The 18,468-nt window shown below is 42.1% G+C and overlaps 1 protein-coding gene across 3 annotated transcripts in view; it reads right to left on the bottom strand.

Moving 5' to 3' along the window:
- Positions 1–18,468, bottom strand: part of pcmt (protein-L-isoaspartate (D-aspartate) O-methyltransferase) — a 57,347-nt gene that overhangs the window by 21,713 nt on the left and 17,166 nt on the right. For all 3 annotated transcript variants that reach the window (XM_060831734.1, XM_060831733.1, XM_060831732.1), the window contains 2 exons: positions 13,281–13,312; positions 3,005–3,109 (listed from right to left, as the gene is read on the bottom strand). In XM_060831734.1, coding sequence (XP_060687717.1) covers positions 3,005–3,109; positions 13,281–13,312 — 137 coding nt within the window. The remainder of the gene's footprint in view (positions 1–3,004; positions 3,110–13,280; positions 13,313–18,468) is intronic.

Below are 18,468 nucleotides of genomic sequence, written 5' to 3' on the forward strand. Positions count from 1 at the left end.
TTGTTTTAAATCTGTCCAAGGGAAAGGCTGTATAAGTGAGTATAGTGGGTTCTTTCTTGACCATATGTTTTTGGAGATAAATCTCTTGATTAAACTTAAAATATAAGCAATAGCTATTAATTTTACCTGGTGCAGTGTTTTGTGGAGGAATACGACGGTGTTATTTTCTGAGTCTGTAGATTGTGAAGGAGCAAAAATGGCCTTTGCAGTGATATGTACTTCTTGTCAGATGTGGGAGTTTAAAGAGAGTTTAAGGGTTACTGCGGATTATATCTGCCATAAATGCTGTTGGATGCGAATCTTATCAGATCGAATGGATTGGCTGGAGAGACAATTAGAAGCGATGAGAAATTTGAAACAGCAACAGTATGTGATGAATGGCAGTTATAGGAAGAGGGGAAAAGTCTTAGATACAATTACATAGATGGGTTAACTCAAGGAAGGGTGAGAGAGGTCGGCACCTAGCGCAGGAGTCTTTTGTGGACATACCCATTTCAAACAGGTATGCTGTTTTGGAAAATGTAGGGGGTGATGGATTCTCAGGGGAATGTAGCACAAACAGCCACATTTCTGGTATTGAGACTGGCTCTAATGCAACGAGGGATACATCGGCTTCCAAGAGATCAATTGTGTTAGGGGATTCTGTAGTCAGAGGTACAGACAGGCGTTTCTGTGGCCAGCAGAGAAAAAGCAGAATGATGTGTTGTTTCCCTCGTGCCAGGATCAAAGATGTCTCAGAGAGGGTGCAGAATGTTCTCACGGGGAAGAAGGGCCAGCAAGAGGTCATTGTCCACAACGATATAGAAAGGGAAAAGGTGGAGATTCTGAAGGGAGATTACAGAGAATTAGGCAGAAATTTAAAAAGGTCCTCAAGGGTAGTAATATCTATATTACTCCCAGTGCTACAAACTGGTGAAGGCATGAATAAGAGGATAGAGCAGATGAATGCATGGCTGAGGAGCTGGTGTATGGGAGAAGGATTCATATTTTTGGATCATTGGAATCTCTTTTGGGGTACAAGTGACCTGTATAAGAAGGACAGATTGCACCTAAATTGGAAGGGGACTAATATACTGGCAGAGAAATTTGCTAGAACTGCTTGGGAGGTGCCGGAAGACTGGAGGTTGGCAAACGTGGTGCCACTGTTTAAGAAGGGCGGTAAACACAAGCCAGGAAACGATAGACCAATGAGCCTGACATCAGTGGTGGCCAAGTTGTTGGAGAGAATCCTGAGGGACAGGATGTACATGTACTTGGAAAGGCAAGGAATGATTAGGAACAGTCAACATGGATTTGTGCGTGGGAAATTATGCCTCACAAACTTGATTGAGTTTTTTGAAGAAGTAACAAAGAAGATTAATGAGGGCAAAGCAGTAGATGTGATCTATATGGACTTCAGTAAGGCGTTTGACAAGGTTCCCCATGGGAGACTAATTAGCAAGGTTAGATCTCATAGAATACAGGGAAAACTAACCATTTGGACACAGAACTGGCTCAAAGGTAGAAGACAGAGGGTGGTGGTGGAGGGTTGTTTTTCAGACTGGAGGCCTGTGACCACTGGAGTGCCACAAGGATCAGTGCTGGGTCCTCTACGTTTTGTCATTTGCATAAATGATTTCAATGCGAGCATAAGAGGTAATGTTAGCAAGTTTGCAGATGACACCAAAATGGGAGGTGTAGAGGACAGCGAAGAGGGTTACCTCAGATTACAACAGGATCTGGACCAGATAAGCCAATGGGCTGAGAAGTGGCACATGGAGTTTAATTCAGATAAATGCGAGGTGTTGCATTTTGGGAAAGCAAATCTTAGCAGGATTTGTACACTTAATAGTAAGGTCCTAGGGATGTTGCTGAACAAAGATCTTGGAGTGCAGGTTCATAGCTCCTTGAAAATGGAGTCGCAGGTAGATAGGACAGTGAAGGTGGCGTTTGGTATGCTTTCCTTTATTGATCAGAGTATTGAGTACAGGAGTTGGGAGGTCATGTTGCGGCTGTACAGGGCATTGGTTAAGCCACTGTTGGAATATTGCGTGCAGTTCTGGTCTCCTTCATATCGGAAAGATGTTGTGAAAATTGAAAGAGTTCAGAAAAGACTTACAAGGATGTTGCCAGGGTTGGAGGATTTGAGCTATAGGGAGAGGCTGAACAGGCTGGGGCTGTTTTCCCTGGAGCATCAGAGGCTGAGGGGTGACCTTATAGAGGTTTACAATATTATGAGGGGCATGGATAGGGTAAATAGACACGGTCTTTTCCCTGGGATTGGGGAATCCAGAACTGTAGGGCATAGGTTTAGGGTGAGAGGGGAAAGATATAAAAGAGACCTAAGGGGCAACTTTTTCACCCAGAGGATGGTACGTGTATGGAATGAGCTGCCAGAGGATGTGGTGGAGGCTGGTACAATTGCAACATATAAGAGGCATTTGGATGGGTATATGAATAGGAAGGAATATGAATATGGAGGGAAATGGGCCAGGTGCTCGCATAGGGGACTAGGTTGGGATGGGATATCTGGTCAGCGTGGACAGGTTGGACCGAAGGGTCTGTTTCCATGCTGTACATTTCTATTACTCTAGCGAGGGGCGGGGGAAACCGAAGGTTAGGGAATTCTGTATAGAGTAACTCCATTCTCAACTATTTTCACTGAAACAATATTACTTTTGTGACGGAAACCATACTCTCTCGTGGCACTGTAATAATATGGATCAACAGCATACATTTCAGAGGGCCTGCCAGGTGCTTGGACCAGACAAAGAAATAATGATGTTGGCATTCATTCCACCATGGCAGAATTGGGTAACAAATGCAGGTAGGAGACATATTTCAGATTTCACAGTAATAGGTTATTTAATATAAATAGCAGCGACCTGAAGGTAGTACAATTTTCTTCAAATGGGATCCTTAGTGCTGTTCACTTTCCCGCTCCTGAAAACCTACTCAATGAACGGGCCAAGAGATGCTCTGCAAAACCTATTTCAACTTGGCAACTTACGGAACAGCCACTTACCATCCGAGCAAAGCAGGAAGTGAGGATTCCACTGCCAGATCCCACATCAAGTGCTTTAGCCCCTTCATATAATTGATCATGTAGCAGTTCCAGGGCATATGCATGCTGTGGTGAACAACAGATCACAACATAAATATCAATTAGGTACATTCATTGTGACTTTGTAGTTACATGATTTCAGTCAAGGCGGTTTCCTTAATCAGTTTCAAATTACATCTTTTAGAGAGAGTTGGGGATACAAGGTGCATCATCTTTCATTTTGGTTAGAATATCAAACAACTTTAGCAAACCGATGCATCATAACTCAACAGTATCTAGGTACCTTCACAAAATCTTGCCAAAGCCTCACACTGAAAAGCAAACCACTCAAATTGACCTTTATTTTTTAAACCAAGCACATTTGGCCACAGTTTAAAACATTCTATAAGTGCTGCAAGTAATCTTGAAGGAAGCTAGGAATGGTTATGGTGTTTCAGGAAATGCACATGACAAAACCATACTGTCGCAGTAAGGCTAGGAAAACTGAGCATCTGGTTAGATTCGAGTCACCGTGCCATGTAGTACAGGCCAAAGAAACGATACCTCCTTCAAACGTCTGTTGTGAAACTTAAAACACAAAAAGAAATGACTAAAATAAAAACTAGCAGCACCTGCGGTCAGAGAGAAAGAGTTGATATTTCAAGTCCAATAGAGAAGGGAAGTAGAAATCTGACATGTTTTTACAGCTTTCCATGATCCACCCAAAAAAGACAGACTGGGGCAGATTAGAAAGCAGAAAGAATTAAATAATAATTTTTTAAAAATCTTGGAACACAAGGCAAAGTAAATGCTAATGGTGACAGTAAAGAAAAAATATTGTTCCAGCCTAAGTGTTAATGGCAGAATAAAGGACAGCTCGGACAGAAAGCAGAACATGAAAAGATACAGACTGGCATGACACAAAGGAAGTCTGAAGTTGTTATACTCAGTGGCTAACAAGTGCCTAACTGGAAGTGCCTCGGCCTGCACTGGACTTCAGCAGAACTTTGCAGCACAGAGGTCAGAAATGTGATCAGAACATGTGCATGCTAAATTGCCCATAGTGTTCAGGGATGTGTAGGCCAGGTGCATTAGTTAGGGTAAAATGCAGATTAATAGGTGGAGGGGAACAGGTTTGAGTAGGATACTCAGAGGGTCAGTGTGGACTTGTTGGGTCTAATGGCACGTTACCAAACAGTAGGAACTTGAATTCTAAAAATCATCAAGCTTCTTTCCTTTTTATATTCCACAAGTCATCCAAAAATATACGCCCAAGTTTCATATCATAATACATACTAAACATTGCTATTTAATATCAAATTTTACATCTTGGATACAGGCTTTGACCCAACAAGTTTATGGTGCTCTTATTTCACAAATAAACTTTATATCATTGGACCATAACAGCACATTACCCTTTCTCCCAGACGTGCCTTAGTTATTCTTAGCAAGTTTGGGGTTATAAAGACAACTTGAAATGTTAACACTTTCTCTCTCCACGGATGCTTCCAATCCTGCTGAGTTGCTCTAGCATTGTCTATCTGTTTCAAGAGTTATATTGTTTTACAACAAAAAGCATATTATTGCTCCCGAACATAAATGCATGATCAGGTCTGATCTCCAATGACTGGATATATCCGATCGCCATTTGGGCTTCCCTTTCCTTAACACTGAGGCTGAAACCCAACTATTTTCCCATGAATATCTGCACCTTATTTTTATTTGCGACCAGCACTCATTTTTCTTAATTTTAAGGCGCAGGATCAATACAAAATGAAGAATACTGAGTCATGTTAGAGATGGCATGAGCATCTGTTAAACAAATCTGCTGCACAGAAGGAGGAAGTTGTCTCGTGGTGTGGTGTCTCATTCTGCCTGAACCAGAAGCTTCCGGCTCAAATTGCATTCCATGCTTTAATGGCCAAGGAACGGAGTGTGCATAATGCAATCAAACAGGTTAAGTGACAAATACTTCCAAAATATATACCAATGGCAGGTACTAAGAGCCAGGCAGATTCCTGATCAGCCATGTGATGGAAGTAACTGAAGCCACTATCCATAACTCCAGCCTACACTATACAGGCTAAGAGTATGTTAACAGCAATTCTGACTCCTTGGGGACATGGTCAGTGGCTAGATGGTCCATCTGGTTCAGAGTGGAGCCATATCACTGAGTTAATTTCCCGTTCTGGCTGGAATCTTGTATTTCCGTTGCAAATGCAAGCGATGGAAACAAAGTTCATGACATTATCACTTGCTACATAAAAGCACTCTTCACATGTCCCCTGAATCTCGACAAAAAGAAAAATCTATTACTTTCATTTTTACATTATCAACGAATAAGAACAAATTTTGACTACCTTACCTAAACTGGTTGATTTCGCACACCATGATTACATCACCCCTTATTCTATTTTTGCCTCTAGAAGAACAAAACCTCATCTTCCGCCTGAGCAGCCTACAGCCCAAAGGACTCAACAATGAGTTCCCCAATTTTAAATAACCTCCCTTCGCTGGATTCCCCCCAGCACCTCCCCCTCCAACCCATTCCTCTCATTGACCCTCCCTTCTAGCTACTGACCGGATTCATTCTTCCCACTGACCAACCAGATTGTACCCTCTAACTGTCTTCACCTATCCTCACTGCATCACCCTGCTTCCCCCCCCCCCCCCCCCCCCCACCCGACCCCTTTCATCTGCAGCTCCCCTTATACCCACCCCTAGTCCTGAAAAAAGGATTACATCTGAAACGTTGACTTCTCCACCTCCTGGTACTGCCTGGCTTGCTGTGTTCTTCCAGCCTCCTGCTTGTCTACTTTGGATTCCAGCATCTGTGGTTTTATTTGTCTCTAGGAGGAGAAGACCAGCTTTTCCAATGTAACCTTACACCCAAATTCTCATTCCTGAAATCACTCTACTCAAATCTCGTCTGCAACCCCTCAAGGACCTTAGTGTTCTTCTTCAGGTATGTAATAACGTAGTCACCAGAACTGAACAACAATCAGTAGGTGGGCTATAGACTCAGCATAACATCTCTGCTTTTGTGCTTAATAACATAACCTACAAATCCAAAATGTCCCTCTATCATTGCAATCTTTAGAATTGTACCATTAATTACATGTTGTCCCTTCACATGCTTTCTGCCAAAATATCCAATTGCTCCATTGTTTTCTGTCAATTGTTTACCATACTGCAATCTATCCACTATTGCAATCAACTGATATCAAACTCACTGTTTGTCACACTTTCAAGCCCAGTATCAAAGGCAAATTTTGCTCTGTTTTGCAACATCTCCATCGAGACATGCACCACAACAGAAGTGATGGACAATATCCCACATACTTGAAACACCCCAATCTATTTTCTTTGCTGACAGGTCAAATGGAGTTATAACCAAGCATTGAGCGTAGGATTATTGGACAAGGCACTCAGACATAATTCAGTTCCAATTTTACACCTTTATATATTTTTTGTAATGGATAGCAACCATCATTTATGCTCGACTAAAAGTCAGTGTAAAAGTTGTAGAGTCATCCAAAATTTCTGAGATTTTCCATATTGTCCCTTGTAAAAGTCGATCCTTGCTCTTCAAAGATAACTGATTGATATTTGACAGTCAAGGTATTGTATGAAAATGCTGTGATGAGGAAATGAATTTTTTCATGCTGTGTGTTGACGTAAATCATACCAACTTGGCGCAAAAAGGTCAAGTCACAACCAACTTTGTGGAATACAGTTACATATCTAGTTGAGGTTTTTAAATTCCAGTGTAAAAATGCCCTCCAGAAAAAACAAAAAAAAAATTCAGCAGCTTTTAAACTGAAAGTTAATGAAGTTGCAGAGAAGACAAATAACTATATAGCAGTAAGAGAATTGTGTGTTTTGGAGAACCTTGAGAGAGACTGGAGAAAGATATCCACCCAACTTCAGATAATGCTAAAACAAAAGTGTGCTAACAAAGGTAAACCTCGCATGTGGCAACAATTGGAGATAAAAGTTGCTGAGTGGGTCCCTGAAAAATCACCAAAATGAAAAATGTGTTCGGCGTAAAGCCATCCAAATCTATGCACGGAACAAATCAAAAGGAGGATGGAATTTTAGATTTTAAGGCAATTGCTGGATGGTGCAAAAGGTTCATGAGAAGACATGACTTAGTAGTTTGGCAGAGAACTAAGAGTGCATAAAAGCTGCCTACTGAACTAGAAGGTATTACAGTTTTACCAGGTTGTATTCAGAAATCTGCAGAAGGTAGGCTATCATGCATTGGAAACATGGACAAAACGCCTACTACTCTCGACATGCTGGAGAATCGAACTGTGAACCAAAAAAAAGTGAAAAAAAAACAGTATTGGTGAGAACCACTGGCCATGAGAAATGTAGGTTTACTTTAGTTCTTTCTTGTATGGCTGATGGCACTAAGTTAAAACCGATAGCAGTTTTTAAATGAAAACCTTTGCCAAGGATGAAATTTCCAGAGGGAAATGTTGTCCCTATGCATGTACAAGGCTGGACAGATGAAGGTAGATGCAGAAAATGGATAAAGGAAGCTTAGAATTTACGACCTGGTGGACTATGCAAAGGAAGAGGGCACATTCGTCTGGGAATGCTTTTGATCACATTTAGTAAAGAATATTCTTGATAACATCCGATCACATAACATTGGCGTATCTGTAATTTCCAGCAGACTTCAGTGTTTTGCAACCAGTAGATGTTGGTATCAATAAGCCATTTAAGGATATGATGAGAATGAAGTGGAATAACCAGATACGTGATGGAGAAAAAACATACACAAAAAGGAGACAGTATGGAGACTCCAATCACTGCCACTGATCTGTGAACAGATCATTGATTCATGGAATAAATAAAAGCTGTCACTATTTCAAATCATTCAAGAAATGTGGAATTTTGAATGCACTGGACGGTACAGAAGATGATCATCTACGGGATGACATAGAAGCAGCAGTCGATGATGTGCTACCGCTAACTACAGACAGTGAAGCTGAAGAGGATCCATACGATATCATTCATCCTGATGAGTATAAATCCGATGCTGAAGATATTAACAAGGTAATTTTGCAGGATTTAAATGAACTTTCGTATGTGACAGGTTTAAGATGTAACATGTATTTGCGATTTAAAACCATATTATATTTCTACTTCATTTTTTGAATGTACAAATAAAAGCTTACTAATTCATTTTTGTTTCTATTGTCTTTATCTGTTAATTACTGTTGCTCATTGTTTTCTTTATTTGTTTCGAGATCAACTGGGCTTCTGTTAACAATATGGAATTTTGGACTGTAGCATGAATTTCAGCCCCTCAAGAGTAATATCCATGTAATAGTCAACCCTATAAATTTAACCTTAAAAAGTAGCCTTAAAAATTAGACATTTACACAAACATATATGGTACATGAATTGATCATATTGTAGTTGCATGTAATGATCCTCTAGCATCTCCACTGAGAGGAAGTAATTGCAGTGTGACTGTTTATACAAAAAAAACACAGAAGGAGATGCCATTTGGACCCTCAGGCCTGCTCCACCACGTAACAAGACAATGCCTAATCTAATAATACCCTCAAATATATAGTTCCAGCTACTCTTGATAACCTTTCAAACAAGTTGCATCCTACTCTAAACTCCAGCGAATCCAACCCCAGCAAGTCCAACTGTGCCTCATAAGATGAAACACCCTGTGTGTTCACACCCTGTTTCTAGGCATCAGTTTGGAAATCTTTGAACTCCATCCAACTGGCTTACATCCTTCCTTAAATAAGGAGTCCAACAGTTGGTAAGCAGGACTTCCCTTTCATAAAATAACATTAAGTTCAAGATAATCAGGCAGACTCAACCAAGTGCCTAATTATAATTTCCTTACTAAAGCTTTCTAATGTTTTTCCTAATGATAGACGGTAAGCTAACTGGTCTGTAGTTTCCTGCTTTTTGAATTTATAGACATTAAATTTACTGTTTCCGAAACTAATGAGTTCTTTCCCTGAATATAGGAAACTTTAAATTAAAACCAATGCAAAAATTATGTCACTGGCCATTTCTTTCAGGACCCTGACACTTTTTAGCCTATAGCATAGACAACTTAATGCATACCACTTTCCTTGTGATTAAGATTAGAGAAGCTTCGTCCCTTCCATTTCGTTCAACATAGCTGTTTCTGGGATGTAACTTGATCCTTTGTAGTGAATGCAAAATACTTGTTCAACGCATCTGCCATCTCCTTATACTTCATGATTAATTCTCCAAACTCATTTCCTACAGGACCAATGCTCACTTTTCTTTAGAATATTTAGAGAAACTTATTGTGCTCATATATAAGACATAAAAACCAAAACTTAAGGGTAAAAGTTTATCACAAGCTGTTGGACTGTGGTTCAAAACCTGATTTACTCTCACCTACTCTCTGAAGTGCTCTGGCAAGTTCCTTGGGTCCTTTCAACCACACCATCTGTGAAACTCATCATCACCTCAAAGCAACTAAGGATAATCAGTCTTGAATACATTCAAAAACCAAGAATCCACAGCCCTCACTGGTGGAGAAGTCTAAACATTTGAAGAAATTCCTCCTTTTGAATCCTAAACAATCTACTCCTTTAACCTAAGATTATGCCTGCTAGTTCTAAATCTCTCCTGTCAAGGGATACACCCTTCTAGATCTACCCAGTCGAGCTCAATTCTGAACACTTGTTCAGTACCTGGCTACAAGGCAAGAATAGCTTGGAAGTACATTACGACGTCAGATCATAACTATTGTCTCAGGCAGTAAAGTGCTCGGAGAACATCCCAATAGTTATTTAACTACACAGAATAATCAAGGGTTTAACAATAAGGCTACAGACACAAGCTGGACAGTCATGTATTTTGCATGTTCTATTTTGTTTCTCAACAATTTCAAATACAGATTCAAGAAACATTTGTAAATCAAGCTTCTTTGTTTATTATAAATGACCATATGGAGCAAATATAACTTACTTCATTTTTAAATGACCTAATGCAATAAAGTAATGACTATGCTACATTGCATCAGTACACCCTGTTTGAAAAAACAAGAACTCCCAACGATCCCTCTGCACAATCCTTTGCCTTGCATTCATATTAAAATTCACTCGAAAAGGTTCAGCATGTAAAAAGTGACTTTATGATCGGTTCACTATCAGGCAGTATTAAATGCAGCAATACTGTATTTATCCACCAGAGGGTGGGACAATATTTCCTGCTTACTCAACTATGACTGTGGAGAGATCATAACATGATAGACCATCTCCAATATCCTGTTACCTTAAATAAACATCTATGTAATGGTACATGCTAAGTGAAATATAACTTTACTGAAACACAACTTTACAATATCAAGTTGTGACACAAACAATAAAAAGAACTCTAGACAATTCTACTGTTTAATAATAACCTAAAAGTGCAGATTTTTATGAAATGCATAAACTGCATCACCAAACCTGTTTCAACTTAAAAAATCTTCGAGTAAAAAATGAGGTCTGCAGATGCTGGAGATCACAGCTGCAAATGTGTTGCTGGTCAAAGCACAGCAGGTTAGGCAGCATCTCAGGAATAGAGAGTTCGACGTTTCGAGCATAAGCCCTTCATCAGGAATAAGAGAGAGAGCCAAGCAGGCTGAGATAAAAGGTAGGGAGGAGGGACTAGGGGGAGGGGCGATGGAGGTGGGATAGGTGGAAGGAGGTCAAGGTGAGGGTGATAGGCCGGAGTGGGGTGGGGGCGGAGAGGTCAGGAAGAGAATTGCAGGTTAGGAGGGCGGTGCTGAGTTGAGGGAACCGACTGAGACAAGGTGGGGGGAGGGGAAATGAGGAAGCTGGAGAAATCTGAATTCATACCTTGTGGTTGGAGGGTTCCCAGGCGGAAGATGAGGCGCTCCTCCTCCAGCCGTCGTGTAGTTGTGTTCTGCCGGTGGAGGAGTCCAAGGACCTGCATGTCCTCGGTGGAGTGGGAGGGGGAGTTAAAGTGTTGAGCCACGGGGTGATTGGGTTGGTTGGTTCGGGCGGCCCAGAGGTGTTCTCTGAAGCGTTCCGCAAGTAAGCGGCCTGTCTCACCAATATAGAGGAGGCCACATCGGGTGCAGCGGATGCAATAGATGATGTGTGTGGAGGTACAGGTGAACTTGTGGCGGATATGGAAGGATCCCTTGGGGCCTTGGAGGGAAGTGAGTGTGGAGGTGTGGGCGCAAGTTTTACATTTCCTGCGGTTGCAGGGGAAGGTGCCGGGGGTGGAGGTTGGGTTGGTGGGGGGTGTGGATCTGACAAGGGAGTCACGAAGGGAGTGGTCCTTGCGGAACGCTGATAGGGGAGGGGAGGGAAAAAAAATGAAGAGGTATTCTATATTCCAGAATCCATAAACTGCGACTAAATTGGTGCTGAACAGCACCGTTAGCACCAGCAGTATCAGCGTACACTAGATGACACTAAAAAGTTTGATTGAGGCGGTTTCTTATTGACAAACGTTTGCTGTTGTTTAATAGGCAGTGGAAAAAGACACTACAGATTACTACAAAACAGTTATCAACTCTAACTTCTACCACAAATAATGATAATAGCAGTAATATTGCAGGAACACAAACACCTCCAGGTTTCCCTGAAGCTCATTCATCATCTGTAATTGCACATATAATTCATATTCCTTCACTGCTGTTGGGCCAATACTATTAATTCATTGTGTAACACAACAGGGGCATGATTGCCACAAAGACTAATAATTCAGGAGAGGACCATCTTCTTGCAGCAAGGAGAGCAGAGTCACGCTGTTTGCCACAACCCAAGGATTAAGTTTGGGTAACTTAGCATGTTTTGATTAGACGGTGTTTTTTCACTATCAGATATACTAACTGTGGCACTTTTAATTTCACAGCAAAATTTTTTTTGAAAAAAGGATAGCTGTAAACATTAGAGTCTGCTCAGGTATTTATTCACTTGCAATCAAAGAAACTCAACACTATATTCAGTTCACTGTGGAGAATATATCAATTGTCCAAAAGCTTGTTAGAAAGCATCAATGCTGGATTATCAATTGGAATGGCAACTTAAGGGGGAAACCTGGGAGGTGACAGAACTCTGAATATCATACTGCTCCTCTTTTACCTGACAAAGGGGCAGCACTCCAAAAACCTTTGATTTCAAATAAAGCCGTTGGACTATAACCTGGAGTCATCTAACTTCTGAACTTGTCCACTCCAAGCCAACACCTCTACTAAATGGCTCCTCTTTCCAACTATATCATCTGTCCAGGCACCAAGCTGTTCTTATACTCTGTCCCTTTAACATAACATTTAAACCTTACCACTTTAACTAAGTATTTGGTCACGTGCCATAATAATCAATGTTTAGGTCAGTATCAAACATTTGTCTACTTATTTTTCTGTGAAGTGCCTTGGGACATTTACCAAGTAAAAACCATAAAACTGTGAGTAATTCAGCAGCACACATTCCAGGAAGGTGACAATCATAGTAAACTGCTAGATTGCACCCCGAATTCCTCCATGCCGAGTAGACACCCAATAATGGAAGTCCACAGCAGGAACACCAATCAAGCCAACTGCTCCCTCATAACGGTATTGAACTTGGAGCACTGATGTGACAACAACCCATCCAAATGAGCATCCCATCACAATTGAGCCGGTCGCAAGGTTCAGAAGGCACTGTTAAAGCACTCAGCCTCTGTCTGTTCTTGAAGCCACAGTAGTGACACGGCTGATCTAATTCAATTTCTAAGCAATGGTGACATCTTCCCTCCTACTTCTAATATACAGAAGGTTTTAACAATGATGCTGCTGTACTCTGGAGGTCATAGGAAAATATCCTGACTTTAAACTGGCTCAAGATTTTAAATGTCACAAGGTATGAGAGTTGCCATTTAAATTTCTGCTAAACAGCTTGTCGATCTTATAAAGGGTCCAGGACATTCTGAGGAACTTAAAGTGACTTCTTTGGGCAGAGATGATCGTCTTCTGACATTTAAAATCATTTTCTTTTACTTCACATATGACTCCAACTATTAAAGGATTTTTTTATTTGACCACTGATTCTAGTTTTTCTAGCAAGCCTAGGTGTTAATGACAAAGACCATCAACTTTCTCTGGCTTTCAGCTCTACTCACATTGAGTCAAAGTTGCATTGCGGTCTGCAGCATAGGCTCAACTAATACTGTTGTAAACCCCACTGATACATACACAGCCTTCAATATAAAGGCAGCACTTTATCAAAAAATTACTTGCACTTACCATGTGTGGAGCACTGATTGTAGCTTGGAAACCTATAAAACAAAGCAAGTTCCAATTATTTACAAATGTAAAACATTTTTAAATCTTGCAATTAATGTGAGTAAATGTATAGCTGCAATATGCAAATGATATCCTTGGCAACATTGTTAAAACAGACTTTTAAGTACAAAGCATCATTATAACACAATGAATGGAGCACAACAAATGAAATAAGTCTCAGGATTCTCTGTCAAGGGTCAAAATTTTTTTTTGAGGGCTACAAGTGAGGCACTCAAGGACTACTTTCTCACATTCACTAACTCCTTTATTAGACAATGCACTCATATACTAACATTACCTTTGTGTGTGCGCTGAATCCTATCTTAAAATAAAGTTCTCTTTTAGAGGAATAGGACACCACAAGCGCCAAAGACTATGTACATTTTCAGTTTTCAAACTTGGAATCTATAAACAAAGTGCATGTTTTGAAAAGAGCGAAGAATGGCATTAAGTCAGGACACTCATTTGGGCAGCTGTTGCAGACATGGTGGGCCGAATGGCCTCCTTCTGCACAATTATTTTATGACAACTAAAATCTCCCATAAATTTTGCAATGGTAGGACAGCGGCTGATTCTAATGTCCACTCTGTTTTCCAAATCAACTGGTTGATCTATTGCAGAAACAACACCAATAAACAGAAGCTCCCTTAGCAGACAAATGTCGTTCTTGAACTACCTGATGTCACTGTGGGTTTCTTCAGCCAGTTCCACTGATGGTTCAATACTGTGTGCTTCTGAAGTATCTCGTAGGCTTTTAGTTGGAGTCTATGCAGTACCAATATTGTTGCTTTACAATGATAAATTACCTTGTCTAGCACTGGAAGGCCATGTTTTAGAAGGAATTTGATTTCTTCACTCAAGTTAAATTTGAGCACCACATTCTTTGAAACACAAGAGACAAAGTTTGCTTGTTTGTAGGCAAATATGTAGAAATGCACTAAAGATCCTTAGACAGCACTTTCCAAGCTTGGAAATATAACACTGTTCCTTCACTGTCACTGCATCAAAATCCTGGAATTCCCTGACTCAGGATATTGTGGATCAACCTACAGCACATGGCCTACAGTGGTTCAAGAAGGCAGCTCACTACCACTATTTCAAGGGCAACAATGTTTAGACAATAATTACTGGCCAGCTAGCGATGCCTATGTCCTACACGTGAATAAAAATAAGCATGATTGAGGAGCATTCTCAACAGCTCTTTTTTCCCCAAAAGTTTACTTATCAGGAACAACCTATAGCTTGTTTTAGTGAGCTTCCTCATCGCCAGTCTAGCATTTGAGTTCTGCACCCCCTTTCCCTATTCCCCAGCACATCCTTCCCACTGACACTCAAGCGCTGCTCCCTCCCCTTCCTCACTGATGCTCAGTCTTGGCCCTAAAACACACTTCCCTCTGAACAGCCACTGTTCTAGTCCCCTGAAACTTTGCTGCACAAACTCATTCAGAGTTCAATCCTCCCTGTCCTTACTACTCCTTCAAATCACATTATTTTTCAAACCGGAGTAACAACAACAGAAGCAAAATCTATGAATGGTGGAGCTGGAACAGACAATATGAGGGAGAGGTGTTGTCTCCCTTTTCTCCCCACTTTTGGGAAGGGAGGTATGACTTTTTTTGAAGAATTACTCAATCACCCTTTCGATTTAATTTTTAAAAGGAGCATTTTGGGGTATCTGGGGCAATTTGCCTGCTTCCCCCATGTTGAGAAACCTGCTGCCTACAAGCCAAGACTGGAAATCAGAGACAGCAAGAATGCAGACATGAGCAACTGCTAGAAATGAATGATAATTGAGGGCAGAGGGTAGAAGAGTGGAGAGAGGAGAAACTGGCTAGCCAAACCCACCTGATAACAGGTAATGGAATTTGGTAGTGCTTGCGACTATTATCACAAGCAGAATGTGTCAACAGGTGCTCAACAGGTCAACAGCATTTGTATTTTCCTGCAGTTGCGTATAATTGAATGGATAGCCAATGAATGCGGTAAAGAAAGCTTAACCTTATGATTTGTTCCCTTTAGATCTGATTAATGTTTTCATAAAACAGAGCAGGGAAAGTGGCAGCAGACAGGCTCTTATTAAGGAGGGAAGCTCTCTCTTGGTCTGCGCCAAGTTTCTTGAATATTGTTGAAGGTGCACTCATCTAGACATGTGGGGAATATTTCATCAGTATCCTCACTTGCGCCTTGTAGGTGGGTGAACCCACACTTCAGAGAAATTAGGCGCTGGGTTATTCACTGCAAGATTCCTAACCTCTGACCCACTTTAATAGCCAATGTATTTGTATCACTAGAATCGAGAGTGGCGTGCTGGAAAAGCTGGAATTCCTGATGAAGGGGTTTTGCCCGTCACATCGATTCTCCTGCTCTCGGATGCTGCCTGACCTGCTGTGCTTTCCAGCATCTCACAACTCTAATCTCCAGCGTCTACAGTCCTCATTTTCGCCTGTTTGTTTCACTAGTCCAGTTTAGTTTCTGGTCAATTGTAATCCCCTTCACATGAACATTTTTTTTGTGAGAGAGGGGAGACAGTTAGGCAACATCATTGCATGTCAATGGCCAATGCATTGATCCTTTGATTAGAGATGGTCATTAGATGGCATTTGTCCGGCACGAATGACACTTGTTCCTCTTTAGTCCAAGCCTGGATATTGTCCAGCTTTTGCTGAATTTGGACATGGGCTACTTCAGTATCTATGTTGTTGTGAATGGTAGTGAAATTTGTAATCATCTGCAAACATCCCACTTTATGTTATCATAGAGGGTCAGTCATTGATGGAACAGTTCAAGATGGTTGGGCCTAGAACGCTACTGTGATAGTGTTCCTACACCAGGGTCACAATGTCTGGGTTCAAGACCCATCTGCTCCAGTCATGTGTAATAGCATTTCTAAACAGGTTGATTAGAAGGTATCTGAGGAACTATATAGTCTTGTGGCACACAAGTAGCATCCGTATCTTTGGGACGATAAGATTTGAATTTAAGGCCTATCTGATCCAGAGGCGCATCATAACATATCTGAGCAAGCTGACTGAAATGCATTACCTGAGGAAGTCTTACAGAGATGTTTGACCTCCAGCAAACACAACCATCTTCTTTTCTGCTAGGTATGACTCCAGGACAACTCCCTCCTGACTGTGTACTACTGTGCCACCACCTTTGCCAGGTCTGTCACGGCAGTGAAACAAGACATATCCAAGCACATTGATGGTGGTGAAAACAAAAAAGTATTGGAGATCATAGCAGGTCAGGCAGCATCCATGGAAAGAAAGTAAGCTAACATGTTGGGTCTAGATGACACTGTACATCAGCTCGGGAGAAGGGTGATGCTGTACGTCAGCTCTGATGAAGAGTCATCTTGACTCGAAACATTAGCTTGCTCTCTCCATGAATGCTGCCTGATCCGTTGTGATCTCTGGCACTTTTTTGTTTTCAGTACAGATTCCAGGATCTGCAGTAATTTGGTCCTATATATGTTGGCGGTGGTATCTGGACATTGGCTGGAAAGTATGATTCCATGAGTATGACTATGCAAGGCTGTTGCCTGACAGGTCTGTTAAACAGTTCTCCCACTCTTGGTACCATCCACCAAACGGAGGGCTCTGCTAAGCTGGCATTGCTCAGTTTGCCGTTGTCACTTCTGGGGCCGGAGCCAGGTGATCCGTCTGGTTTCACTTCTTTTTGAGACTTCCTAGAAATTGATAAAACAGAGTTTGCTACACCACCTCCGAGGGCAGTTAGTGTCAACCACAATGATCTCGGTGTACAGTCACTCATAGACTGGTTTCCTTCTCTAAAGGACTTTAGTGGTTTTTTTCCAGCAACTAACAATGGGTTTCATGTCATCATTATTCTGGTGCTGGAAGAGCACAGCAGTTCAGGCAGCATCCAAGGAGCAGCGAAATCGACGTTTCGGGTCAGGGAGGAGAGGGTGGAGTGGATAGGTGGAAAAGGAGATATGCAGGTAGGACAAATCCGGACAAGTCATGGGGACAGTGCTGAGCTAGAAGTCTGGAACTAGGGTGAGGTGGGAGAAGGGGAAATGAGGAAATTGTTGAAGCCCACATTGATGCCCTGGGGTTGAAGTGTTCCGAGGCGGAAGATGAGGCGTTCTTCCTCCAGGCGTCTTGTGGTGAGGGAACAGTGGTGAAGGAAGCCCAGGACCACCATGTCCATGGCAGAATGGGAGGGGGAGCCGAAGTGTTGGGCCACGGGGCGGTGTGGTTGACTGGTGTGGGTGTCCCGGAGATGTTCCCTAAAGCGCTCTGCTAGGAGGCACCCAGTCTCCCCAACGTAGAGGAGACCGCATCGGGAGCAACGGATACAATAAATGATATTAGTGGATGTGCAGGTAAAACTTTGATGGATGTGGAAGGCTCCTTTAGAGCCTTGGACAGAGGGGAGGGAGGTGGCGTGGGCGCAGGTTTTACAGTTCCTGCGGTAGCAGGGGAAGGTGGGTTGTAGGTGAGATTGGACCTGACCAGGTAGTCATGGAGGGAACAGTCTTTGCGGAAGGTGGAAAGGGGTGGTGGGGTCTTTTTGGAGGTGGCGGAAACCTTGACGGATGATTTGGTTTACGCGAAGGTTGGTAGGGTGGAAGGTGAGCACCAGGGGCGTTCTGTCCTTGTTATGGTTGAAAGGGTGGGGTCTGAGGGTGGAGATGCGGGATGTGGACAAGATGCGCTGGAGGGCATCATTAACCACATGGGAAGGAAAATTGCGGTCTCTAAAGGAGGAGGCCATCTGCTGTGTTTGTGGTGGAACTGGTCCTCCTGAGAGCAGATACAGTGGAGACGGAAGAATTGGGAATACAAAATGGCATTTTTGCAAGAGGTAGGATGGGAAGAGGTGTAATCCAGGTAGCTGTAGGAGTCGGTGGGTTTGTAAAAAATGTCAGTGTCAAGTCAGTCGTCAATAATGGAGATGGAGAGGTCCAGGAAGGGGAGGGAGGTGTCAGAGATGGTCCAGGTAAATTTAAGGTCAGGGTGGAATGTGTTGGTGAAGTTGATGAATTGCTCAACCTCCTCGTGGGAGCACGAGGTGGCGCCAATGCAGTCATCAAAGTAGCAGAGGAAGAGGTGGGGAGTGGTGCCAGTGTAATTACAGAAGATCGACTGTTCTACGTAGCCAGAGACAGGCATAGCTGGGGCCC

Source organism: Hemiscyllium ocellatum, chromosome 10 (assembly GCF_020745735.1).
Source record: "Hemiscyllium ocellatum isolate sHemOce1 chromosome 10, sHemOce1.pat.X.cur, whole genome shotgun sequence".
Classification (NCBI taxonomy): domain Eukaryota; kingdom Metazoa; phylum Chordata; class Chondrichthyes; order Orectolobiformes; family Hemiscylliidae; genus Hemiscyllium; species Hemiscyllium ocellatum.